General features: G+C 49.8%; 1 protein-coding gene across 6 annotated transcripts in view; it reads left to right on the top strand.

Annotated features, from left to right (window-relative positions):
• DIP2A (DIP2 acetate--CoA ligase A) overlaps positions 1-27,782 on the top strand; it is an 879,263-nt gene that overhangs the window by 770,916 nt on the left and 80,565 nt on the right. For all 6 annotated transcript variants that reach the window (XM_085645155.1, XM_085645153.1, XM_085645151.1 and 3 more), the window contains one exon: positions 18,197-18,258. In XM_085645155.1, coding sequence (XP_085501281.1) covers positions 18,197-18,258 — 62 coding nt within the window. The remainder of the gene's footprint in view (positions 1-18,196; positions 18,259-27,782) is intronic.

Here is a 27,782-nt window from a genome sequence, read left to right as displayed (position 1 = left end):
AAATAAAAAAAATAAGTAATAGTAAAAAACATTGTTGTTTTCAATGCCAACGGCTCTAACTTTAACAAATGCTAGACCTATTGCATTGTTTCCGGGCCGCTCCGCTTGTTGAAACATGCTTTAGCGCAAATCAAAATGTATTTTTTATTCACCTTGGTGTCTGCCATTGTGAATCAGGAAATTAAGAAAATGGTGCCCATGTCATTTAGTGGAAGGGGGGTGCCTCCTAAATGATGTGGGTACCAGTAACATCATGGCACATATGTGTGTGTGCACCGGCATGACACTTTTTTTGTTTTGCTGATGCTCCACAACATTGCCAGAAAGCATTGGCCAAGCCAGTAGCTCCTAAAGGTGAGACTTGTTGACTTTGTTGCCGCTTCTTGATAAAGAGAATGCGCCTTCGGATTAGATGTAGGAAATTCCCTTAAATGTTACTTATGTTATACTTTGGTAAATTTAAATCAAACTTTCTTTTTCATGAGCTTATTCAGTTGGAACTGTCACGTGGGTTAAATACCATTCAATATACTACGTGCGCCTGCATCCATGATGCTAAGACTGTATTTTTCAGAGAGAAGAACTTGTCAACGGACACGTTTAGCAATATAACAGACTTACTGGAAACATAATGTTCGAGGCATATGAGCTGCAGATCACACACTTAGCATAGATCGCCATCTGGTGTTGGGCCCGGATGTTTGCACTTGTTTTTGTCCTGGAAAAGTCTTTGGAAGTCACGGGACAGGTGACTCCTCCTTTGGACTATGGTGCGCATGGGCATTGGCTCCATCCTCGGGATTGTTTTTTTCCGCCATCGGGCTCGGATGTGTTTGTCGCGCTCCAGTTCGGAACCGTTACTGATTCCACTTTCAACGCACAATCCTTCACCCTTTTGACGGTATTGTCTCGATCGCAAACCCTAATCATCGCGCATCACTCCAAATCGAAGTCCTCGATTCCGATCATCGACGAAGGCTTTCGGTCCTACCTGGGCCTTGGCTTCTGGCTCATGGAAAGGACGTCATTCAAGAAGTGTCTACAATGTGGGTCGAAGTTTCCCCACACCGATCTGCATGAGGTGTGCAACCTCTGCCTTTCACCAGAGCACGAGGCCAGAGACTGTCCAGCTTGTGCCTCTTTCCGCTCGAAGAAGACCATTCGAGACCCACGCGCGCGAAGAACCATGGCTCGCTCGTCGACATCAATCCCCGACGACATCTTCCAAGAGGGCGTTGACGTGCCGAAGCGAGAGTGGGTCAAAGAAGTCCTTGTCAGCGCCTCAGAAGCAGATGACTCCGTCGAAGAGATCACTCCGGTGCAGCAGGTCGTAAGTAAGAACGTCGACCCCGACCCCCTTCCTGCACCATCGAAAAAGGCTCCGGTCACACCTTCACCTTTGGGCCCAGGTGCACACCGAGAGACTGCTTCCCATGCCCTGCACTCGGGCCCGGCAAAGAAGCCTACTAAGCCTTCAGGCAGCTCAGACTCAAGTCAGCCTGCCGTCGGTTCCGAAACACAATCACTGGCACCGAAAAAGAAACCGCCTTCCTCCGTGCCGACAGCTGCTTCCACATCCAAGCACACGGCACCAAAACCCACAAGCACCGACTCGTCGACACCGAAAAAACATTCGGAGCTGAACAAAAACCCACTCTCGAAGGGCTCGGATTCGGAGCCAAGGAAAGCCTCAGAACCGAAAAAACAAGTTCCACAGGCCACAGAGACTGTAAAGACGCACGGCTCCAAACCAAAACAACACAGAACCGCTACAGAGTCTGTGCCGAAGAAGACTACGGAACCGAAGCGCTTGGCACCAAAAGACCAACCTCCAGCAGAAGAGCTGTTCACACCAGACCCTGCTCAAAAGACTCTCATAAGGGATCCTAAAACTGGTCAATTGGATCTTAGTTCTAGGAAAAGACCACTAGAGGTGCCTGCACCGGCTCCACCACCTAAAAAGAGGGACATTGCTACATCTCCTCTAAGACTCCCTTCTCCACCTCCTACTCCACCACACCGTTCCCCTACACCATCTCATACACCAGTAGACGAAGATCATTGGATGACATGGGGGAGGGTCCGGACGATGTGGCACTAGGGGATCCTAGTCCACCTTCTTCCCCAGACCCCTGGGATGATTATAACACACCAGATGTCCCTAATGTTCCACAGGATGACATCTACCCCTCCAGAGGACACCATGGGCTTTAATCAGCTCGTCCTCAGAGCTGCCCAATACCACGGGGTTGCCTTACATACAGACCCCATAGAGCATTATTTCCTAATGGATACATTTGACACCACTCAAAGATCCTCCTCAATACTACCTATGCTTATAGGCGTTAGTAAGCATGCACCTGAAGTCTTTAAAGATCCTGTTAGGACTCGAGTTATTAACCCCAGGATCGAGAAAAAATATAAAGCTGGGCCTGATGACCCAGCTTATATTAAAGGCTGGGTGCCCTATGCCAGTGGTGTGGGTACAGGTGCATGAGCCCTGTGCCCCTACAGTACCCAGGTCCATTCCTGGGCACTGTAAGTGCAATGCTGCCATTTACAAGTATATGGTGCTGGGAGATCGTCAACATGAATTCCGCAGCACCATGATGGCTACACTGAAGACTGAGAAGTTTGGTATCAAACTTCTCAGCACGTTAAACCCGCACTGATGCCAGTGTGGGATTTAATGTACAATGCACGACAGAGGGCATCTTAGAGATGCCCCTGAACCTAACCTACAATCCACGTCTTGTCTGAGGGGCTGCCTAGGCTGCCACACAGCAGACCTGTTGCTGGACCCCTGGGTAGAGAGCCATCCGCTCTCCTGGGCCTGCAACAATGCACATCCTGGGCGAGGTGCTAGGTCTCCTCCCCCAGGATGGGCAAAGGAAGCTTCAAAGACATGCCGCCTTTGTGAGCTTCTCCAGGCCACTTGCTGTACTCAGCAACTGGCCCCTACCGGTTCTGACCCCCAACTCTGGCGGGAAGACTGGCCGGAAACCCCAAGGAAGGAAAGGGGGTGTGCCAGCCTCTGCCAACCCCAACCATCAGGTGGGGGAGGCGAGGTGAAGCACATCTCCGGGCTCTCGTCATCTTGAAGATGGGAAGACCTGCCCAATCGGGACTAGGTTACTGCCCCCCTCCCACAGGAGAGTGGCAGGATAGGGGGTGTACTCACCCCAGGGAGGGGACCCATTGGTCCCTGCTCTTTACCTACCTGTAACGCCCCTACATTTAGTATTTAGGGGCACCCTGAACCTTCCTTCCTCAGATCCAGATTCCGAAAGAAGATCAAGAAACAAGCCTGGCCTGTGCTGGAGTGAACAAAGACCACAAGGACGCCCCCCCCGGCGACTGTGACCCCGAATCCAGCACCCAAGGACCCACCTCGACGCTCCTGATGCCTGCAGCCTCAGAACCAGGGACCCCTGCACGACCAGCAGAGGGTAAGATTTCCCGACGCCAAAAGGCACCCCGGCGCCCTGTGGCCCCCTGTGCCCAACTCCTGGGTGCCTACCTATCCTCCAACTACCCAACTTACCTCTCGAAGTGGTGGTCGCACCTGAAGAATCTTCGTCCCCGAGGTTGCAGCCTTTGTTCGTCCTTGAGCTTCTCTATTCAAAGCCATTGAGGGCCCGACGGCTCAAAAGCACCCTGCACCCAGCCGCCCAAGTGCCCCTGGCAGTGCAACCTCTACTCTAATCTACTTCCCCATTTGCCCTGAGCCAGGTGACCAGGAGCCCAGCTCCCACAGCCGCGTGGCATGCTAGCCAGCAGCCACCAAACAAAGGCCCCCTGCCTCCCATAGGATAACATTGGGCCTAACTCACTCTGCACCCGGCTGCCCCTGTGCCGCTGAGAGTGTAACAACTGTACTTACCTGACCCTGGGAGACCCCTGAGTCTATGCCCAGAACCTTAACTCTGCCAGTCGAGTACTTACCCAAAAGCCGATAACTCACTGTTCGAGGCATATGAGTTGCAGATTACACACTTTTGCATAGATCGCCATCTGGTGTTGGGCCCGGATGTTTGCAGTTTGTTTTTCCTCTTGGAAAGTCTTTGGAAGTCACGAGGTCGGTGGCTCCTCCCTTGGTTCGTATTGCGTATGGGCTTCGGCTCCATCCTCAGATTGTTTTTTTCCGCCATCGGGCTCGGATGTAATACTTCGCGCTCCGGTTCCGAGCAATCCAGTTCGACGATCGAAGCGGAATCCTCGCTCTCCGCTGTATTGTTTAGATACTGATCTCCTCAATCACCTTCTTCTTCGACGCACCTTCGGCGGCCTTCGGGCCTATCGAGGCTCCGGTCCCGGCTGATGGAAAGAACTCCATTCAAGAAGTGCCCTCGATGTGGGTCCAAATTCCCCCACACCGATCTAAATGAGGTGTGCAACCTCTGCCTCTCCCCTGAACACGAGGCTCGAGACTGTCCCGCCTGCAAGTCTTTTAGATCCACAAAGACTATTCGAGATCGAAGGGCCAGACGGAAAATGGCGCACTCCTCGACCTCCGTTCCAGTCGACATCTTCGGGGATGACGTCGAAGCTCCGGGACACCAGCACACCGAAGAGGACCTCGTCAGTGCTTCCGAAGCCGACGACTCAGATGTGGAGGACATCACCCCGTCGCAGAGGGTCGTGAGTAAAATACCCCCTCCCACACCCGCGCGACACCCAAAAAGGCTTCGGTCACGCCTTCGCGCCTAGGCAAGACCAAAGACACTGCTTCGAACACCCCACCTTCGGGCCCGGTGACGAAGCCAAGTAAGCCTTCCGGCGGCTCGGACTCGAGCCAGCCTGCCAGCGGTGCCGAAAAACACCCTTCGGCACCGAAGAAAAGATCGGCCTCTACCTCGACACCGAGCTCCACACCAAAGCCCTCGGTGTCGAAACCCAGCCTCTTGGTGCCGACCAAACATCATAAGGCCCTCGGCACCGACACTCCCGCGCCGAAGCCTGTCTCAGCCGCGAACAAAAATTCGGAGGTTCCCAAAAAGCACGGCACAGACAAGCTTAAGAAGCCGTCGGTCCCGAAAACGTCGGCGCCCACCGAACAACCAGTGTCGCAAGAACTTTTTACACCGGATCCTTTGCAAAAGACACTTACCAAGGATCCAAAAACTGGACATTTGGCACTGTCTTCTAAAAAGACACATTTGGACAAACCAGCTCCACCTCCACCTCCAAAGAGGAAGGACTGTGCTACCTCCCCTTTCAGAGTGCCTTCCCCGCCTCCTCCACCTCCTCCACCCTCTCCACCTCCACCCCCTCCACCTTCTCCACCCCTGCCTCATCGCCCTCCGACCCCGTCTCCAGACCATGATGATCAGGGGGACCCACCCAGCAGATGTGCCACAAGACCCCACCCCTACAGTATCCCCAGACCCCTGGGATGATTATAATAATCCAGACATTCCAGATGTCCCACAAGATGACCTCTATCCATCCAGGCCATCGCCATCAGAAGACTCACTAGGTTTTCACCACCTACTTCAGAGGGCGGCACATTATCACGGGGTAGAGCTACACACTGACCCAGTAGAGGAAGATTTCCTCCTAGACACCTTTGATACTGCACGTAGGTCTACTGCTATACTACCTATGCTCAAAGGGGTAATAAAACATGCGCCAGAGGTTTTTAAAGACCCAGTCAGGGCTAGGGTCCTAAACCCACGCATAGAAAAAAGTATAAAGCTGCCCCTACAGAGCCTGCCTACATCAAAGGGCCAGCGCCACTGGATTCCCTAGTGGTATCCACCGCAAGAATAAGATCAAATTCCCAGGCGTCAGGCGAAGCACCACCACCTGACAAAGAATCAAAGCTCCAGGACGCGTCAGGAAAACGCACTGCGTCACAGGCAGCTAATATATGGCGTATCGCCAACACTCAAGCGCTATTGGCCAGATACGACAGAGCGCATTATGATGAACTAGAAACCATCATGCACCATCTCCCAGAAAAATATAAAAAAATAGGGCCAATGAATTAATCCAAGAGGGTAAGACCATAACTAATACCTCTATACACTGTGCCTTAGACGCAGCAGACACAGTTTCCAGGGCCATTAACACCAGTGTCCTACTCCGTCGACACGCTTGGCTGAGAGTGTCAGGCTTTAAACCCGAGGTACAAGCCTCCATATTAAACCATCCGTTCGATCAGGAACATTTATTCGGTCCAAAGATAGATGAGGCCCTCGAGAAGATGAAAAAATATACAGATACGGCGAAATCTATGGGAGCCCTACAGTCACACCCTCCTAGACGCTCCTTTCGCCGCAGAGGCTACTCTTCAGATAGCGCGTCCACGTCCTACAAATCCCCTCCTCAGTCCACCTTCACAAAAGGTTATCAAAGAGGCGGCTATAGAGGAAATAACAATAAAGGCAGAGGCAAAACAAATACCGCCCGCTCTGCCACACCGCCTACCCAATGACTTTCCCCTGCTCCCCCCAGACCATACCACTCCGGTCGGGGGCAGACTACAAAATTTCCTTCACGTCTGGGAGTCCATCACATCAGACAAGTGGGTGACCCAAATTATTCGTTCAGGGTACTGCCTGGAACTCACATCTACCCCCCCGCCCCCCCAACATTCCACCCAGGCAACGCCCAATGTCACAAGAACATTCCACGTTACTAAAACAGGAGGTGATCTCCCTCCTACAAAAACACGCAATAGAACAGGTCCCCCACGATCAGCAAAATGTAGGGGTCTACTCCCTATATTTTCTGATACCAAAAAGAAACGAGACTCTACGACCTATCTTAGATCTCCGGCCTCTAAACACATACATACATTCGGACCATTTTCACATGGTAACACTTCAGCAGGTACTTCCGCTCCTCTCCCAGAACGACTTTCTCCCCACACTGGACTTGAAAGACGCGTACTTTCACATTCCGGTACACCATGCCCACAGAAAGTACCTCAGATTCGTAGTGGACGGGCAACACTACCAGTTCAAGGTGCTCCCATTCGGGGTCACAACAGCACCTAACAAGACAGCACATTCACGTCTTCCCGTATCTGGACGACTGGCTGATAAAAGCCGCGTCCTACAACCAATATGTACACCACACCGCCACTACAATCCAGCTACGTCACCAACTAGGCTTCACGGTGAACCACTAAAAGTCCCAGCTAACACCATCCCACATAAAGCAATACCTCGTTGCCCAATCCGGCAAGGATCGCAAGCATTCAGGCTTTGCGTCAAAAATTCATACTTCAACACTCCCTCCCAGCAAGAGTGGGATGATGGCCTCTTGCATTTTTATAGTGCCTCGTGCAAGACTCCAGATGCGTCCACTCCAAGAGTGCTTAGCGCGCCAATGGAACCAGGCCCAGGGGCAACTGACAGATCTGGTGTTGGTAGAAGGTCGCAACCATCGCTCTCTGCAGTGGTGGAACACCACAAATCTTTCCAGAAGTCGACCGTTCCTGGACCCGGTTCCACAAATAATCCTGACAACAGACGCATCGCTCTCCGGCTGGGGAGCTCATCTACTACACCTCACAGTGCAGGGCACATGGACGCCGCAACAAGTTACTCCACATCAATCATCTGGAGTTACTGGCAATCTTTCTAGCCCTAAAATCCTTTCACACACAGATTTTAGGCAAGGCAGTCCTTATCCGCTTAGACTACATGACCGCCATGTACTACATCCAAAAACAAGGCGGCACACACTCTCCACAGCTCTCTCAACTAGCACAGAGCATATGGAGATGGGCAATTCCACACAAAATCTTTCTCCTAGCCCAGCATGTCCCAGGAGTCCTGAACACCATGGCAGATCTGCTCAGTAGACAGACGCAGCAGATCCACGAGTGGGAACTTCACCCGCAGGTTCTTCACCCTTTCTTTCAGATGTGGGGGCATCCACAGATAGACCTATTCGCCACCCACGAAAACAAAAAATGCCCAAGCTTCGCCGTCAGATACCCACACCCATTGTCCAAAGGCAATGCGATATGGATGAACTGGTCAGGCAAATTTGCATACGCCTTTCCACCTCTCCCACTAATTCCATTAGTGGTGCGAAAGCTACAACAGCGCTCTCTCACACTCATTCTAGTAGCTCCAACATAGGCCAGACAACCATGGTACACCACGCTGCTGGAACTCTCAGTAGTGCCACACCAAAAATTACACCTCTCTCCATGCCTCCTAACCCAGAACCATGGAGAGATCAGACACCCGGACCCAGCTCAGCTCAACCTTGCGATCTGGCTCCTGAAATCCTAGAATTCGGATACCTTAACCTTCCCCGACTATGAATGTTATCAGAGAAGCTAGACGTCCTACCACTAGAGCCTGCTACGCTGCCAAGTGGAAAAGATTTGTTGTTTACTGCCAGAACAACACAATCAACCCTCTAGACGCATCCATACAGCACATCATATGCTACTTACTACACCTACAAAGAAGTAACCTAGCATATACATCCATTCGGCTACACCTTGCAGCAATTGCCGCTTACTTACAAAACAGACAGCACCTATCACTTTTCAGAGTGCCTGCCATTAAAGCCTTCATGGAAGGCCTAAAACGAAAAATTCCCCCCAGACTGCCACCCTCACCTGTGTGGAACTTAAATATAGTGCTCACAAGGCTAATGGGACCGCCTTTTGAACCCTTGCATAAATGCGAACTGCAATTCATCACATGGAAAACAGCTTTCCTTGTAGCCATCACCTCCCTTAGAAGGGTCAGTGAAATACAAGCACTTACTATACAAGAACCTTTTCTCCAAATGCACCCAAACAAGGTTGTCCTACGTACCAACCCAAAATTCCTACCCAAAGTCATCTCACCCTTTCATCTAAACCAATTGGTAGAATTACCGGTTTTTTTCTCGCAACCTCAAACTGTTGCAGAAAGGGCTGTACACACACTGGATGTTAAAAGGGCCTTGCTTTACTATATCCAGAGAACACAACCTTTCAGGAAGACAAAGCAACTGTTTGTCTCTTTCTCTCCACCTCATAAAGGCAACCCCATCTCTAAATCAGGGATAGCTAGGTGGATTGTAAAATGCATACAGATTTGCTACCACAAAGCAAAACGCACGCTATCTGTTCCCCCTAAAGCCCACTCTACAAGAAAGATAGGGGCTTCTATGGCTTTTTTAGGGAACATCCCATTAGATGATATCTGCAAGGCAGCTACATGGTCAACACCGCACACTTTCACTAAACATTACTGTGTAGATGTGCAAACCAAGCAACAAGCTAGTGTGGGCCAGGCTGTACTAAAAACACTATTTCAAACCACTGCAACAGATACCGGTGGTCGCCGCTAAGGTTGGGAACTGCTATATAGTCTATGCAAAAGTGTGTAATCTGCAGCTCATATGCCTCGAACGGAATATGCTACTTACCAGTATACATCTGTTCTTGGCATGTAGAGCTGCAGATCTACACACGCCCCCCCCGGCTACCTGTATCTGTTCCAGTCTATCTTATTTAGATACAACACACATGGGTTTCTTCACTGTTATTACTACGCTCCATCTTTCCCTGTTGGCGAAAAACAATCTGAGGATGGAGCCGAAGCCCATGCGCAATACGAACCAAGGGAGGAGTCACCAACCTCGTGACTTCCAAAGACTTTCCAAGAGGAAAAACAAACTGCAAACATCCGGGCCCAACACCAGATGGCGATCTATGCAAAAGTGTGTAGATCTGCAGCTCTACATGCCAAGAACAGATGCATACTGGTAAGTAGCATATTCCTTTCTTCCATAGGGTAACATTGACTGGTTTCACTTGGAAATTCTTCAAAAGTGTCGAGTTTTGAAAATTTAAAATATTCATCTAAAATCAGCCGAATTACGAAAACGAATTTACTCACCTGTTATCAGGAGAGATCCCAGTGCTGGATATTGTTGACCAGCACTGACCCTGAAAAGTAATTACAACCATACATACCTATAACTTCATTTTCCTCCATAGGATAAGTTTGCCTGGTTTTTGCCAGAAATTCTTCTAAGTGTCGATTTTGCAAACTTACAAATATTCGTTAAAAATCGCCTGTATAACAAAAACTCATTCTTTCAACTGTTTACGGGAGATGCCCTAGTGCTGGATCCAGGATCCAACACTGAGTTAGAAAAAGTAACAATAACCCCACTTACCTGCTAAGTGAATTTCCTCCCATAGGATAACATTGGTCATTCTATGTGAAAAAGTTTCCAAGTGTCAACTTTTAAAATACAATAATATTCCTTAAAAATCACAACTGTAACCAAAACGTTTTAATTCATCTGTTTACTTCAGATGTCCCAGGACTGAATCTAGGATCCAGCCCTGTGGTAAGAAAAGGAATCCAAAAAGTAATCAATTGCATTGCACTAGAAATTCCCATTGAGCTCAATGTATAATTGTGTTTGAAATTGTGTTGCCCATTGCAACAACTGTATCTATTGCAGTCAAAATTCTATTGCCTATTGAAAGTATTTATCTAAAGCATCTCATTCTGAGAAAGTATATATTGATACCTATTGTTGGTTCTAAAATAAAACAACTATATACTTTGATACAAAACCATTGGCCTAAAGTTCAGTTCTTGAGTGTGTGAGACCATTTGTACAACAAATGCTTTACACTGTCCGCTGATACTGCCTTACTGCTCGACCAAGCTACCACTTTAGAGAGTAAGATTATATCTAACTTTAGCCTCTGCCAAACCTCTGGGGACTGTGGACTCTGTGCACACTGTACCTATTTGGGAACAGTATATAGAGAGCCTCTTTCTTACACGTCTATTTCCATATTCCCATTCACACAGCTCAAAGGAAATATCTAAGTTTTGTAGTGGACGGACAACACTATCAATTCAAAGTACTCCCTTTCGGAGTCAAAACAGCACCACGGGTATTCACCAAGTGCCTAGCGGTGGTGACAGCCCACTTAAGAAGACAACACATTCACTTCTTTCCATATCTGGACGACTGGCTCATAAAAGCCAGCTCATATAATCAGTGTGTAACTCACGCCATTATCCAACTATTCCACAACTTGGGGTTCACAGTAAACTACCCAAAGTCTCATCTGCAACCGTCCCACATACAACAATAGCTCGGTGCCATAATAGACACCTCAAAAGCATTAGCCTATCCCAACCCCACCAGGATAGCAAGCATGCAAGCTTTCATAAACAAATTTCAGATTCATCATTCTCTCCCAGCAAGAGTGTTCATGCAGCTAATAGGGATGATGGCCTCTTGCATACTCATAGTACCTCATGCAAGACTCCACATGCGTCCTCTCCTGGAGTGCTTAGCACGCCAATGGAACCAGGCTCAAGGTCAGCTAACAGATCTGGTGTTGGTAGACGGTCGCACTCATCGATCTCTGCAATGGTGGAACACCAAGAACCTTTCCAAAGGGCGACCATTCCTAGAGCCAGTTCCACAGATAGTAATCACAGCGGACGCGTTGCTCTCCGGCTGGGGAGCGCACCTATTGCATCACACCATGCAAGGCAGGTGGACTCCTCAACAAAAGTTACTCCACATCAACCACCTGGAGCTACTAGCCATTTTCCTAGCCTTAAAGGCTTTCCAAAAACAAATATCAAGCAAAGCTGTCTTAGTCTGCACAGACAACATCACAGCCATGTACTACGTACAGAAACGAGGCGGGACACACTCCCTGCAGCTCTCTCAACTGGCACAGAGCATATGGAGATGGGCTATACCCCAGAACATCTTTCTCCTAGCTCAACATGTCCCAGGAGTCCAAAACACCATAGCAGATCTGTTAAGCCGTCAAACGCAACAGATTCATGAGTGGGAACTTCATCCACAAGTTCTTCAGCCATTCTTTCAAATGTGGGGGCAACCAGAGATAGACCTCTTCACCACGCACGAAAACGCCAAATGCCCAAGCATCGCCGCCAGGTATCCACACCCATTGTCCAAAGGCAATGCGATATGTATGAATCGGTCAGGCAGATTTCAGTACGCCTTTCCACCTCTCCCACTCATTTCAATGGTGGTGCGCAAACTACAGCAACATACACTAACTCTCATCCTAGTTGCTCCAACTTGGGCCAGACAACCGTGGTACACCACATTACTGGAACTGTCTGTTGTTCTGCACCTCTCCCCACGCCTCCTAACCCAGAACCGTGGAAAGATCAGTCACCCGGACCCAGCTCAGCTCAACCTTGCGATCTGGCTCCTGAGTTCTTAGAATTCGGTTACCTTAAACTACCCCCTGAAAGTATGAACGTCATTAAGGAAGCTAGACGCCCCACCACTAGAGCCTGCTATGCAGTCAAGTGGAAGAGATTTGTAATATATTGTCATACCAACAACATCGATCCCCTAGACGTGTCTATCCAACACATCATAGGTTAGCTACTACATCTCCAAAGGTGCAATTTAGCCTACACATCTATTAGGCTACACCTCGCTGCCATAGCAGCCTATTTACAAAATAGACAACACCTATCACTTTTCAGAGTGCCTGCCATCAAAGCCTTTATGGAAGGCCTCAAAAGGATAATTCCCCCTAGGGTACCACCCTCGCCTGTGTGGAATTTAAACATAGTTCTCTCCAATTTCTAACATGGAAAGATGCTTTCCTAGTAGCTATCACTTCTCTTAGAAGAGTTAGTGAACTGCAAGCGCTAACTATTCAGGAACCTTTCCTACAAATCCATCACAATAAGGTTGTTCTCAGAACCAATCCAAAATTCCTCCCTGAAGTCATTTCTCCTTTCCACCTCAATCAGTCTGTAGAGTTGCCAGTGTTCTTCTCGCAGCCACAGACAGTCGCAGAAAGAGCTCTTCATACCCTAGATGTCAAAAGAGCATTGCTCTATTACATTGAAAGAACACAACCTTTTCGTAAGACCAAACAACTTTTTGTGTCATTTTCACCACCACACAAAGGCAACCCCATATCGAAGTCTGGGATAGCTAGATGGATTGGTAAATGCATACAAATTTGCTATCACAAAGCAAAACTTACTTTATCTGTTCCTCCTAAAGCCCACTCAACAAGAAAGATAGGGGCTTCAATGGCATTTTTAGGGAACATTCACTTAGATGACATCTGCAAAGCAGCTAAATGGTCTACACCGCACACATTCACAAAACACTATTCTGTGGATGTGTAAACAAAGCAACAAGCTAGTGTGGGCCAGGCTGTACTCAAAACACTATTTCAAACTGCTGCAACAAGCACTGGTGGTCACGCTAAGGATGGGTACTGCTATACAATCTATGCTAAGTGTGTGATCTACAGCTCATATGCCTCGAACGGAAAATGCTACTTACCAGTATGCATCTGTTCTTGGCATGTAGAGCTACAGATCCCCACCCGCCTCCCCGGCTACCTTTATCTGTTCCAGTACTATCTTTAGATACAGCATACACGGGCATCTTTCTGTCTCTTACAAAACTCCATCATTTCCTTGCTGACGAAAAACAATCTGAGGATGGAGCCGATGCCCATGCGCACTATAGTCCAAAGGAGGAGTCACCTGTCCCGTGACTTCCAAAGACTTTTCCAGGACAAAAACAAGTGCAAACATCCGGGCCCAACACCAGATGAAGATCTGTGCTAAGTGTGTGGATCTGCAGCTCTACATGCCAAGAACAGATGCATACTGGTAAGTAGCATTTTCCATCTCATTTGACTGCTAATATAAACAAGGTTTTTAAATCCTGAGGTAGAAACTATTGTTGTAGTCTAGTCTGTACTGTGAATTTGTGTTTCAAATCAAAGCCTAGTGTTTTTGGGTGAAGGTGGACCTATGCGGGGTTTGAGTTAGTATTTAGCTGAAGTATCTTTGCCAAAGCGTAGAAGGGGTCCCTGCTCTTTGATTTTGACAGCTGTCATTGTCTGCGGTGGGAAAAGGTCCCCTTTGAAAAGAGACCCTATTATTTCTTTAACACTTACACTGTGTGCTCTGTGCTCACTGAAGTATTTCTTTTTACCAGCATGCCAGGAATGGTGTTTGGTGTTTGTTTGTTTTACTATTGTGCATTTTTTAATATCATGCACAAAACCTCTGGTTGGCCTATAATGTATTTTTAGAGTAATTTAATTGTTGTTGGCCCCAAGCAGAAGTAAGTTTTAAGTATGCACATTTGGAGCTACTGTATGTTTTGAGTTCCAGGAAATGAATGTCCGACTAGTTGTAGTGGTTTATCTTCTTAGAGATGTGCACCGGGAACACGAATGACTGCGCATCTTTTTTGAATAAGCAAATTGTGCTATTAGATGATCTCAGTTAGGTTTATGGTTCTCACGATGGTATCGGCTGGCGTGTTTAAGCTGTAAAGTGGATAAGACAATTCCTTCAAATATAATATTTGGAAAGCCTTTCTCCATGCTGGCCTCTCACTGCCATCTACATAGTAGGCTAGTCGAACGGGCTGGGCAAATTAGCTGATGAGGTACTGTGCAGAGCTCCTTGATTTCATACTTACCTGCTTTTCTTTAGAAGTATTTTAGGTAGCATGGAGCCGTCTTGTGTCTTTTTGCTCATTATGCACCTCACTTCCCTATATTCGACCATCCTCATGAATAATTGCTCAGTGACAGTGATAGGATTTCTTTTTTTTAAAAGAATAGTTCTGAAAAACCAAGCTTGAGTAGCCAAGTAATAGCCAACTAGATGCTGTCATAGCGTTCTGTTTTAGTTGTTTGGCAGTGTCACTGGTCCCTGCCTAATAATGTGGTAGTCTTTGTGCAACTAAGGCATTTCTCTGTGCTGCTAAAACTTTCCTTAAATTATTATGCAAAGTCTCCTGAGGAGTGAATGTATATTAGGATCTCATCCTTCTTCCAAAATGAAGTTGTTCACAGGAATACCAGCATTTGAAAAGAGCTTATGAATTACTGCGTTATCAAGAATCGAAAATATAAACCCCACAATGCAAGAAGGACTACCCCTCTTGTCTCCTCCTTCAGGTTCTCTGCAATACTACACGTCGATCTGCTTTTTGAGATATGTATTTCCAGATCCAGGCAGAGCACCAGATTTCACCAAGACTGTATAGCCTGCATTTCTCAGCTCAGTACAATTTCAGTATTTTCATGGTGGTTATATTAGATGATGTTCATGAAGAAAAGAACCTTCCTCTTCACGACATAGATTAGTGTACATTACACAATTGGTGACATTGTAATAATACTGGTGGAGTTATAAAGTGCTAAAGTAGTAAACATCCACAATATTAGCGTTTATGGGGCCTCCACTTCTTTCATTTGTAGGTTGAGAAAAACGTGAAGTGTGCTAACAGCTGAATCATGTCTACTATTAAGAGGTGGAGTTCCAGGATCTTGAGAATTTGGTCCTATACCCATAACATCTTTCAGGGCTGCCAGATTTTCCACTATATAGGTCCTCCAAACTCCCTTGGAGGGGAACTGGCTGTACTGGGATCTATTCTACATCTCACTAGCACATCAGCCCTTCTCACAATTAACTTACCACTCTGTCTGTGCACCATACTTCTGCCTGCCCGGATAATTGGAAAAATCTTTTTTTGATTACAACTTTTCCCAGGTGTAGCCGTCTGACGCATCTCTTTTTCTATAATTCTCTAGGTTTCTCGCTCTCCTCTATACGTCCTCTCTCCTTGCTGCCTCTTTCTGCTATACACACACATCACCTAGAAAGAGAGAAGGTACTCTTTGCCCACCTGCCGTATTCAGTACTACACCAGTTCACCTGATCTTCTGACTTAAAGAGAGCAAGAGCAGAGCGTGATGAGGGGGCCTCATTGTTTACTCTGGGTCCTAAAGCTCACTTTTTCCCTTCACTTTTGTGGCAATACTTGTTGTGTGACCTTGCTTAACCTTTATCACTTCATGTCCTATTCTTGCTAGGCTTGGTTTGGCTGCTGAAAAGTTCATGTGTGCTGGGTGCTATTGTTATAATGCATGTTTTGTTATGTTAATTGTAGCTTATATAGCGCATAATCACCTGCAGGTCTCTTAGCGCTTGTAGAGAAAACTCAGGTAGCCACTGAAATCCCAGAAACACACAGGCCAGTATATTATACTGTAGCCAGGGCTTCCCTAAACAAATAAATCTTAAGGCTTTTCCTAAAGGAGAGGAGGGCAGAATCCTTCCGAAGGTTCTCTGGTAATTCATTCCAAATTCGGGGAATTGGAACAGAGAATGCTCGGCCACCTTTCGATGCCAATTTGGCTCTTGGGAGGGCCAGAAGGCCTGCTGTGGATGATCGCAATGTGCGTTCCGGAGCATAATTCATCAGACGCTCCTTAATGTAACACGGCACCTGGCCAAAAATGGCTTTATGAGCAATGCAGAAGCTCTTAAACTTGGCTCTCTGTTTCACAGGGAGCCAATGTAGCAAAGGGGTGGCATGAGCCCATCTTGGCAGCCTAAAAATCAACCTAGCTGCATCGTTCATGATCACCTGCATCTTGCTGATTAGTTTCTCAGGGAGGCCGATATACAAAGCATTGCCATAGTCCAGTCTGGACACGATCGTAGCAGATACGATAATTTTCAGAGTGATAGGTGATATCAGATGGGCCAGCTTCCGCAACTGTTGCATTAGACCCAGGCAGGTGCCAACCACCGAGGACACTTGATTGGTCAAGGAAAGGTTGGCATCGATCTTAATGCCCAGGCTTTTAACGACAGGCGCTGGCCTAGGGGCAATGCCAAGCTCCTGCGGCCAAAAGAGATTGTTTCAGGGGTTCCCCTTGGGAGAGATTACCAGGATCTCAGTCTTGTCCGGATTAACTTTTAATGAGTTGGCTGTCATCCAATTCACAGTGTATCTGAGGATGTTCTGGGTGCAAGACTGAGCTTGCGGAGAGTTATTAATCTGCAGAATAAGTTGGGTATCATCTGCATAATTAAATACTTGACAATTCATAGCGGCTAATGCTGCCACTAATGGTTGCAGATACACGTTAAAAAGAAGAGGAGACCGAGCTGAGCCCTGGTGGACTCCACAGGTGAGATCACCCCTGTTTGATATTTGGTTGACTAGTTGGATCCTTTGGGACCTTCCTGACAGATAGGACTCAATCCACTGGTAAGCCAGCCCGCCGATACCCAGATTAGCAATTCTCAGCAAGAGTTGTGCATGGTTGACCGTGTCGAACGCCGCTGACAGATCTAACAAAATCAGGGCGCTCGTGTCTTTATTATCAGCTCTAATTCTGAGCTCATCAAGCATGGCCACCATCACAAGTTCAGTTCAGTGCTGTGATGAGCCCTGAAGCCAGCCTGCCTCACTTGGAGTAGATTATGTTCCTCTATAAAAGATGACCGTATTGTGAGGACATGTTGCTCCATAACCTTTGCTAGAAAGGGGAGCTGGGCCTATAGTTTTTACGGTTGGCCACATCCGCCTCTGGCTTCTTCAATAGAGGAGTGACTGGCTTCCTTCATGCTAATGGGCAGGTAGCCTGTCTCCAAGGAGTGATTGAGTAGCAAAAGAATCTTACTTTCTAGCCCGGGAAGGGCCATACGAAAAATCCTTGGTGGGCAGTCAGCGGGGGGGCCTGATTTGATCCCATTCATCAGACATGATATACGGGCTAAGTTTAGGTTAGGAAAAACGGTGAGCCTCGCATCTGGATTACAGGGAATTTGAGTCTGGTCCGGGTCCACCTTATACAATGGGCTGTTGTCTATCTCAATGAGAATGTCCCTGACTTTCTGGAGAAAGAAGTCCTGAAATGTATTACAGTCCATTGCCTCAGCTGCCAATTTTTGTTCTGACTACTGGCTAAGCTCTTTGAGAATTCTAAAAGTTTCCTTCTGTCTATTGGCGGCCTCCGTTATTCTGGCCTCATAGTATACGCCCTTCCTGGCTATTATGGCTTTTTTATATAGCGTTAACATGACTTTATAGTTTGCAAGTGCACCTGGATGGTATAGTTTGCGCCATGATCTTTCAGCTTGATGAAGGATTTGTTTCCTCTTCCGCAGATCTTCATTAAACCAGGAGGCTCCCTTACCCTTATCTCTTATTCTTTCCGTCCGGGCCGGTGCCACCTTATCTATTGCCCTGCTTAGATTTCCCATTAGCGCTTCACACTCCTGATCAAGGTTATTATTTGAGGCTTTATTTGGGGAGCATCCAGGTGGCTTTTTAGATACTACTTTATTGTTTTCAGATAATGTGTTACTTGTTTAAAAGACTCTACTGAATTGCTTTTCTGAACATTTTCTAGGGAACGTCAGGCCCTGATCCAACCACTGTGTACGTGGATATGAGAGCTCTTCGCCATGACAGGTACAATTGACATCGAATATTGTTATACAATCAGTAGTACCTGATTCACTTTTACAGAGTTTCCTTGAGTTAAATCATGCATGTGTGAAACGTGTTGTAGATCTCCGCTTGTGCACTAACCTGCCATCTAGTATTTGGTTTGGAATATTAAAAAGTTTACGTTTCAGTTTAGATAATGACTGGATACATGTATAGAGTAGAATATAAATAATGCTATACCTTATAATCTTCTTTAGAATTGATATGCCGTCCCTCCTGATTTAGTAGCTCACACAGCCGAAAAAGAGCCACAAAACAAGGTGCCATTGAAGGGCCATCTCCAGCCAGAGAAAGCCGAGGTTTTGATTTTGTGGGGAAGAGAGTTGTAGTGGGTGTAACAATCTTGTTGCATAGCGAACATCTGAAAGAAACACGTTAGTTAGATTCCTCACCTTAGAATATCCCCAGGCGTCAGACTGGATCCGGAAGATTTTTCGTCAGCAATACCCCTTGCGCGTCGCTAGGCGTCGTCTGCGGCTCCGCGTCCGTCGTCGGCGTCGTGCGCCGGAATGACGTCGTCGGAGTACTTAGACGCCGCCCTCGCGCGCTGACGTCAGTTCTTCTTTTTTCCGCGCCAGTAAGCGCAGATCCGGGAGAGCTACCCCTTTTAGTCTTTTTTGACTAAATCTTTTTTGATCAGTTTTGATCCTTGTCTGTCGACATCTGGTGCCGGTAGGATGCCTGGGTTCAAGGCTTGCGAGGATTGCCATCGACTGATGTCGGTGACCGACCACCACCGCCGGTGCCTCTACTGTTTAGGCCCCGACCACGACGCGTGCTCCGATTGCCAGGCCCTGACTTCGAAGGCTCGGCGGGAGCGGTCCCGCAAGCTTCTCGAGCTTCGCCACTCGGCTCCGCGTCGTGCGCGATCCCGGTCCAGGAGGAGGTCCAAGGATCGCTCGCGGAGCCCTAGCCGACGCCACCATCGATCGTCGGGCTCCAAGTCGGCGGGTAAGTCCAAACGCTCTAAGAAGTCCAAGCGGCGACATCGCTCTTCGGACTCCCCTCGCCGGTCGCGCGACTCGGCCGAGGGTCCAAGTGGTTCCACCCCCGCGGAGCCGCAGGCGCCGTGCCCGTCCCCATACCCTCCGGTCCCTGGGACTAACGCGACGCCAGCGGAGGTCAGTGCCTTCCTCTCGGCCATGAGGAGCCTGGCCCCGCCGTCGACGCCCGCTGGCGCGCCTTCGGGCCCCGCGGACTCGACTGGGCGACCTTGCCTGCCGGCAACTTCGGCCCCGGCGCCGTCGACGACTCCGGTCTCGACGCCGCAGGTCCCCGCGGGGCACATGCCTGGGCCCCCGTCGACGCCGGTTGACCTAACCACTCCTCCGCCGGCGCATGAACCACCGACGCCGTCCCCGGCGCAGACGCCTACTCCTCCGGTGCCGCCGACGCCGCCGCCTTTGGTGCCGACTCCGGACGGCGTCCAACCCCAGTTTAGCCCTATTCCGGACACGGCGCCGCAACGGCGTCGACCGACGCCGCGTCCGGCGCCGCTTGAGACCTATCATCTCTACAGTCCGGCTCCGATCATTCCTCCTGTTTATCAGGAATCGGACGACGGGGGCGACTGGGAGGGGTTCGAGGACCCTATGGCTGTTCAGTCGCAGCTTTCACAGGACTGGGCAGATGAACTGGGGGAGGCCAGTGGTCTAGATACCTCGCCAGACACTGGATTCACTTCTCCTCCGACTGTGGCTTCGGAGGAGGGTGCAGCATTTTCTGTGGTGCTGCGCAAGGCGGCCGCAGCCCTTGGGCTCGAGCTGCCTGCCGTGGCTGTGAGGACTAACATCCTCACTGAGGTGCTTCAAACCGCAGCAAGCTCCACGGAGCCTCTGCTGCCGTTTAATGAGGCCCTCACTGACGTTCTGCAGGGCACCTGGTCCAAGCCCTCCACAGTTCCTCCTGTGGATAGGAACGTTGCCAGGCGCCACCGCCCTGCTCCGGGCGACCCCAGTTTCCTGTCCCAACACCCCACCCCCGAGAGTCTGGTTATCCAGGCCTCTACCTCCCAATCCTCCTTCCCGTCCGCTCCGCCGGACCGGGATTCCAAGAGACTCGAGCAGTTTGGCAAGAAACTGTTCTCGTCCCTTAGTTTGGGCCTGCGGTCTTTAAACACCGCCTGTCTCTTGGACCGTTATTCCCATTCTCTGTGGGATACGGTGGAGGACGTGCTGCCCCTGTGTCCGGAGGAGGTCCGGACACGTCTTACCCAGGCTTAGGCCGATGGGAGGGATGCAGCGCGGCACGCCATACGATGTGGGCTTGACACCACGGACTCGCTGGGTCGGGCGATTTCCACCACGGTGGCGCTCCGCCGCCACGCCTGGATGCGGTCCACGTCATTTTCCGGGGATGTCCAGAACACCCTCATGGACATGCCCTTTGATGGCACTCGCCTGTTTGGTGAGAAGGCGGACAGTGCGCTGAACCGCTTTAAGGACTCCCGGGCTACGGCCAAGTCCTTGGGCCTCTCGGCTCCGCGGGCGCACACCTCCGCTTTTCGCCCCTTTCGTGGCCAAGGAAGGGGCGCCTCCTCACGTCCGCCCAGCCACCAGCCGCAGAACCAACCTGCGCGCGGTCGCAGACGTGGTTTCCGCCGTGGCGGATCTGGAGGACGACGTGGTCAGCCCACATCCACCCCGGCAGCATCCGCCTCAAAGCCTTCCTAGTCCGAGCTTTCAGGCCCATTCCACGCCAGTGGGCGGCAGAGTTCGCCATCACCTGCTCCACTGGCGGTCCATTACATCGGACAGGTGGGTGCTGCAAATCGTCCGAAGGGGCTACTCCCTCCCCTTCGAGACGACCCCTCCAGCCATGCCACCGCAGCACCACCGTATCTCGGGGGATCATTTGAATCTTCTCCGCGAGGAAGTTTCGGCCCTCTTGGCCAAGGGGGCCGTCGAGCGCGTTCCGAGTCCAGAAGTAGGTCGTGGTTGTTATTCCCACTACTTTCTGGTTCCCAAGAAGGGCAAAGGGGGCCTACGCCCCATCTTGGACCTCCGGAACGTCAATGCCTTCCTCCGAAAGGAAAGGTTCAAGATGTTAACCTTGGCTCAGGTTCTAGCTGCCCTAGACCCCGGAGACTGGATGGTAGCGTTTGACTTGCAGGACGCTTATTTCCACATCCCCGTCCTGCCGGCATTACCTGCGGTTCACGGTGGGCCACGAGCACTTTCAGTTTACCGTGCTCCCCTTCGGCCTCACCAGTGCCCCTCGGGTGTTCACGAAAGTGATGGCGGTGGTCGCAGCTCATCTGCGCAGATCAGGGGTTCCAGTCTTCCCCTATCTCGACGACTGGTTGTTGAAGGCGGGCTCGCCCCAGGCAGTCGTCTCCCACCTCCAGACTACGGCGGATCTCCTGCATTTGCTGGGGTTTTCCATCAACGTGCCGAAGTCACACCTGAGTCCCTCTCAGAAGCTCCTCTTCATCGGAGCGGTTCTCGATTCGGCGCAGTTCCGGGTCTATCCACCGGAACAGCGGGTCCGGGATATACAGGCCCTGATTCCCATCTTTCGGCTTCTATCCTGGGTTTCGGTCAGGCTAGTGTTGCGGCTTCTGGGGCTGATGGCCTCCTGCATCCTACTAGTGCATCACGCCAGGCGGCGCATGCGGGCTCTGCAGTGGGACCTGAAGTTTCAGTGGGCCCAGCATCACGGCAACCTGTCCGACCATGTCTTGATCTCGGAGGGCACTGCACAGCAGTTGCAGTGGTGGGCCATGGGCAGGAGCCTCTCCCTTCCCCAACCGGAGCATGTCGTAGTGACGGATGCGTCCCTCCTGGGATGGGGTGGCCATATGGGAGAGGCGGAGATCAGAGGCCTCTGGTCTCCGGCGGAGTCTCGTCTCCACATCAACCTGTTGGAGTTGAGGGCGATCCGACTTGCACTGAAAGCCTTCCTTCCCTCTGTCAGGGGCAGTGTCGTGCAGGTGTTCACGGACAACACCACCGCCATGTGGTATTGCAACAAACAGGGCGGGGTGGGGTCGTGGACCCTTTGTCAGGAGGCTCTGCGCCTCTGGACGTGGCTGGAACACCAGGGCGTCACCCTAGTGGTTCAACATCTGGCGGGCTCTCTGAACGCCAGAGCGGACGAACTCAGCCGCCGGTGCATGATGGATCACGAATGGCGTCTGAACTCCGAAGTGGCGCAAGGTCTCTTTCAGCAGTGGGGAGAGCCTTGGTTAGATCTATTCGCCACCGAAGAGAACGCGCAATGTCAGCAGTTCTGCGCGTTGGAATTTCCAAGGCGGCACTCGCTCGGCGACGCTTTTCGTCACGAGTGGAGTTGCGGTCTGTTGTACGCCTTTCCGCCTATACCACTTCTGCCCAGAGTGCTGAAGAAGATCAGGCACGACCGGGCCCAAGTCATCTTGGTGGCTCCGGATTGGGCACGAAGATACTGGTATCCCGAGCTACTCAGTATGTTGACCGATCCCCCGATACGTCTGCCCCTTCGGGAGGATCTTCTGTCGCAGCAGCAGGGGACGGTCCTCCACCCGAACCTGTCCAGCCTCCACCTCCATGCGTGGAGATTGAGCGGCGGCAGTTGATGCCATTCGACTTGCCTCCTGAAGTCTGTGATATCATTCTGGCAGCCAGGCGTCCCTCCACAAAGACGGTATACGCCTGCCGGTGGAACAAATTTGTGGCATGGTGCACAGCAAAGGCTGTGGATCCCCTTTCCGCCCCTCTTTCTGAGGTTCTCCTCTTTCTTCTTTCTCTGGCCCGGCAGGGCTCTGCCCTGGGCACCCTGAAAGGTTATCTTGCTGCCATCTCTGCCTTCTTGCGGCTTCCTGATCAGCCTTCTCTTTTCAAGTCCCCTGTGGTTACACGCTTTCTAAAAGGCATTACTCACACGTTCCCTCCTGTCCCTTTTGTAATGCCTCAGTGGGACTTGAATCTGGTCTTGACATTCCTGATGTGCGCTCCCTTCGAGCCTCTTCACAATTGTCCTCTTCGTCTTCTGACTCTTAAGACTGCTTTTCTGGTAGCCATCACCTCGGCTAGACGGGTGAGTGAGCTCCAGGCTTTATCTTCAAAGCCTCCTTTTCTGTCTGTTCATCCGGACAAGGTTGTCCTTCGGCCTCGTCCCTCCTTTCTTCCGAAAGTGGTGACTCCATTTCATCTTGGGCAGTCTGTCACCTTGCCCACCTTCTTTCCGCCTCCGCATCCTTCCAAAGAGGAAGAGAGGCTCCACCGTCTGGACCCAAAACGTGCGCTCTCCTTTTATCTGGACCGCACAAAACAGTGCACAAACGGACCATCTCTCGGTGGGTCGTTTTGTGTATCAAAATTTGCTATTCTTTGGCAAAAAAGGACCCTCCTGTTGGGCTGCGCGCCCATTCTACTCGGGCCACAGCGGCTACTACTGCTTTGGGACGGGGAGTCCCTTTGCAGGACATCTGTCAGGCGGCGACGTGGGCTTCGTTACACACGTTTGCCAGGCATTATTGCCTTGACAGCCATGTCTGGAGGGATGGCTTCTTTGGCAGCTCTGTCCTCCAGGACTTTCTGGTGTGATCTTGGTTCGCAGACCCACCACCGGGGATGGTATTGCTTGGGTATCTATTCTAAGGTGAGGAATCTAACTAACGTGTTTCTTTCAGATGAACAAGTTACTTACCTTCGGTAACGATGTATCTGTAAGAAACATTAGTTAGTTAGATTCCTCACCGACCCACCCATCCTCCCCGTTCTGCGAACTGACATCTAGGGTTAAGGTTGTCCTTTTCAGGCCCCTAGATTTTATTTTTGGCACCAGTGTCGGTCTTTGCATGGCTCTGCGTTCCTGGCGCGGAAAGCTATGTACAAGAACTGACGTCAGCGTGCGAGGGCGGTGTCTAAGTACTCCGACGACGTCATTCCGGCGCACGACGCCGACGACGGACGCGGAGCCGCAGACGACGCCTAGCGACGCGCAAGGGGTATTGCTGACGAAAAATCTTCCGGATCCAGTCTGACGCCTGGGGATATTCTAAGGTGAGGAATCTAACTAACTAATGTTTCTTACAGATACATCGTTACTGAAGGTAAGTAACTTGTTCTTTAATACACTGATCTGCTTTTATGACTGTTTCCAATGTAAGGAAAAGGAAGATCTTCCCGAAAAAGTTTGAAATAAGGGTGGAGAAACTGTTGCTGAAGGGAAGGTAATGTTCATAGCATGTATGGCTGTAGATATACATGCTTAGCGCTCCTATACCCACCAGCGATGCTCATCCTTTAGACAAAGCGAGCAAAAATATTGATGCAGCGGGCAAAATGGTGGCAGTCAAAGCAGCGACTCTGTGGCAGATAGCTAATTTGGTGTTATTCCCATCACGTTATGATAGGCTGCAGTTGGAGGATATGCAAGTGCTCCTTAAACATCTCCCAGAGCAGTACAGAAAATGTGAGAAGGAGATAGTGTCTGAGATCAAAGTCATCTCTAACACCAGCATTCACTGTGCATTAGATTCCTCAGACACAACCTAGGGGTATCAATACCAGCATTCTTAGACGTCATCTCTGGCTCTCTTCCTCCAGGTTCATGTCCAAAGTCCCACAGCATCTCTTCAGCCACCTGTTTGACGAAGTGCTTAGTGATATCCTGCCGTGTAGTGTTGGTCTTGGATGTTTGCAAATTGTTTTTCATTGAAGAAGTTGCAAATGGTTACCGATTCCATATTAGATTGTTTTATTCCCCCATCTGATTTGGATGTCCCTGAACCTGTTTTTCGTTGGGCCCATTCAGTTACTTTTTGGATCCCATTGCGTCAGATTCACCTGGAGCTTTCATTTAATAACATCTGTGTACTTTCTGCAGCACTAAAAACTAACATCAACGTTCTGGGGTGTCAAGGGCTTTGTGTCAATTGGGATTGGAGAACCTCTTTGAGTCCTTCCTTGCCAGAGAATGCTGCATGTGTGATGGAACTGACGCTTTCAGAATTGCCCTCAATGCCATTCGAAATATTCGTGGGCAGACCACCATGATGTGTGCAACTTTTGTATGTTCTACGTCCACGACGCCGCCTCCTGTCTGTCCTGCCTTACCTTCAGATTCAAGAAAACACTCCATGTTTGAAGGGTGTGGTACTGAGCACACAGGAAGATGTATCAGCAGAGCACCTCTGACACCACAGACATCTTTGGGGAAGAAGATCCCCTCAGCGTTGAAGAGCAAGACGTTGGTTATCTGGTCTTCAGACTGCGTGATCAACACCCAGTCCAGAAACCATGTCCTCCAATGTGTTTTATACCAAGGAGATGAAGGACATAGTCCTGGTGTCAATGACCATCCCTCGCTGCAACACCACGCTCAGGGTTGTGAGTATGCTTTTGGCCCCTGCGGCCCATATTAACAAAAATAGGGCCCCAGCAGAAGTCTCATACTGAAGTAAAGTACCATTCCCGATGGTATCTAGCTTCAAGCACAGTAGCCCAAAAAAAGCCAAGCCGCAGTACCACGCTTCCTTCAGGTTCTGGCCAGCAGAGGCAAAAAGCTTCAGGCCAAGCAAACCTCCACCTAAACTTGTCAACCTCCATCAGCTGTCAAGTCCAAGCCCCTCCAAGGGCACCAAGCAGCACCAGTCACACCCGAAGCTGGCACCACAGGCTACATCTGCACCGGTGCTCAAGACTCAGTGCCAAAACACTCCTCATCGCCAAAGCCTTGAGGCCTCCAAGGCTCCAATCCTATGGATGCTCCAATAAGAACTGGATGCCAAACAGAAGAACAAGTTTATTTACCCAGTTACAGGCAGAATCTTGGTGAAAACATCTCCACCTCAGGAATCTCTTCCTTGGAAGAGGAGACTGGCATTTGAGGGGGTGAGGGGAACAGTCTTCTGCCGAGTCACTACCAAAGAAACGGAAGAAGAGTCACCAGTCCTCTTCCTCTGCCACACAGCCCACCTCTACCTCTACCAACACCTCCCCAACTCCCCCCACCACCATCCATGACACCCATGCACACCATTTTGCAGACCTGCTCAGCTGGATGCATCCACAAGCGGGAATTGCCCCCCAGGTCCTACACAGGAACTTCCAACGTTGGGGCTCCCATCAGGTACACCTGTTAGCTACCACGAAAATGCAAAATGCTTGCTCAAGCTTTGCTAACACATACCGAATCCCAGAGCCCATAGGCAATGCACTATGGATGAACTGGTCAGTGATATATGCCTATGGTTTTCGACCTCTCCCACTGCTTCCCTTTGTGACAAGGAAGCTCAGGCAATCATCAGTAACTTTCATCTTAGTGGCAACAGCCTTGGTTTTCCACTCTCCTGGAGCTTTCAGTTAGTCCCCACAAGAGGCTTCCCCTCAAGCCAGACCTTCTCACGCAAAGACAAGGTCAGACACTAGGATCCAGGGCAGCTCAATCTTGCGAATTTGCATCTGAGGTCCTAGAATTCTGGTGCCTCTGCCTCCCTCAAGAATGTATTTCCATCCTGAAGGAGGCCTGACACCTCACATCATGTGCATGCTGTGCAGCCAAATGGAAAAGGTTTGTGCATTACTAAATTGCCAACAAATCCGATCTTTTAAAGTCCACAGTGCAGATGATTGTTGCCTACCTATTGCACCTGCAGATGGCGGACCTTGCCGTCACACACACACTCATTCGCTTCTGTTTAACAGCAGTTGCCACTTACATGCTGAACAAATAACACATCTTTGGTCCGGATACAAGTGGTCAAAGCATATTTGGAGGGACTCAAAATGGCCATACCCCCAAGAGAGTACCTCCTCCTTCGGCCTGGAACCTCAATATAGTCCTTACAAGGCTTATAAGTCCACTTATGCACTCATGCCCTGTGCAGTTCCCTTCCTGGAAGGTGGCCTACCTTGTTGCCATCACCTTCAGTGAGCTGCAGGCACTAACCATTCAAGGAACCTTCATCCAGGTCCATAGAAATAAGGTTGTTCTTAGAACCAACCCTAAGATCCTCCCTAAGGTGTTTTCACCCTTCCATCTTAACCAAACCATACAACTCCCAGTCTTTTTCCCACAGACCCATTCTGTGGCAGAAGAAGCTATTCACGTTAGATGTGAAGAGGTCCTTCATGTACTACAAATATAGGATCAAATTATTCCTAAAGTCAAACCAGTTCTTTGTCTCCTTTGCTAAACCTCATAAGGGGCAACCTATTTCCAAGGTTGGCTTAGTTGACTGGTTTGTGAAATGCATTCAAACATTCTAGCTGAAGACAAAAAGAGATCTCCACTCCCCTCCCAGGGTGAACTCAACCCACAAAAGTGGGCTATTGTTGTCCTCCTTGGTCACATCCCCTTAGCTGAAATGTGTAAATTAGAAACCTGAAGAACCCGGGAAACACCCATTACAACGACTCCTTCTTCACGCGCTGCCATCGCAACGCGGGTTTAACATCGCGGGAGTCCTTACATAGCAGGGTTTTACATCGCTGGGACATTTGCTTCGGTGACGTTTGCAACGCGGGTTTAACATCGCGGGAGCGGTTACACTGGAGGGT

This window comes from Triturus cristatus, chromosome 3_1 (genome assembly GCF_964204655.1).
Source record: "Triturus cristatus chromosome 3_1, aTriCri1.1, whole genome shotgun sequence".
Taxonomy (NCBI): Eukaryota; Metazoa; Chordata; class Amphibia; order Caudata; family Salamandridae; genus Triturus; species Triturus cristatus.
The sequence above is the reverse complement of the archived record's forward strand: the minus strand, read 5'-3'. Positions and strand labels throughout refer to the sequence as shown.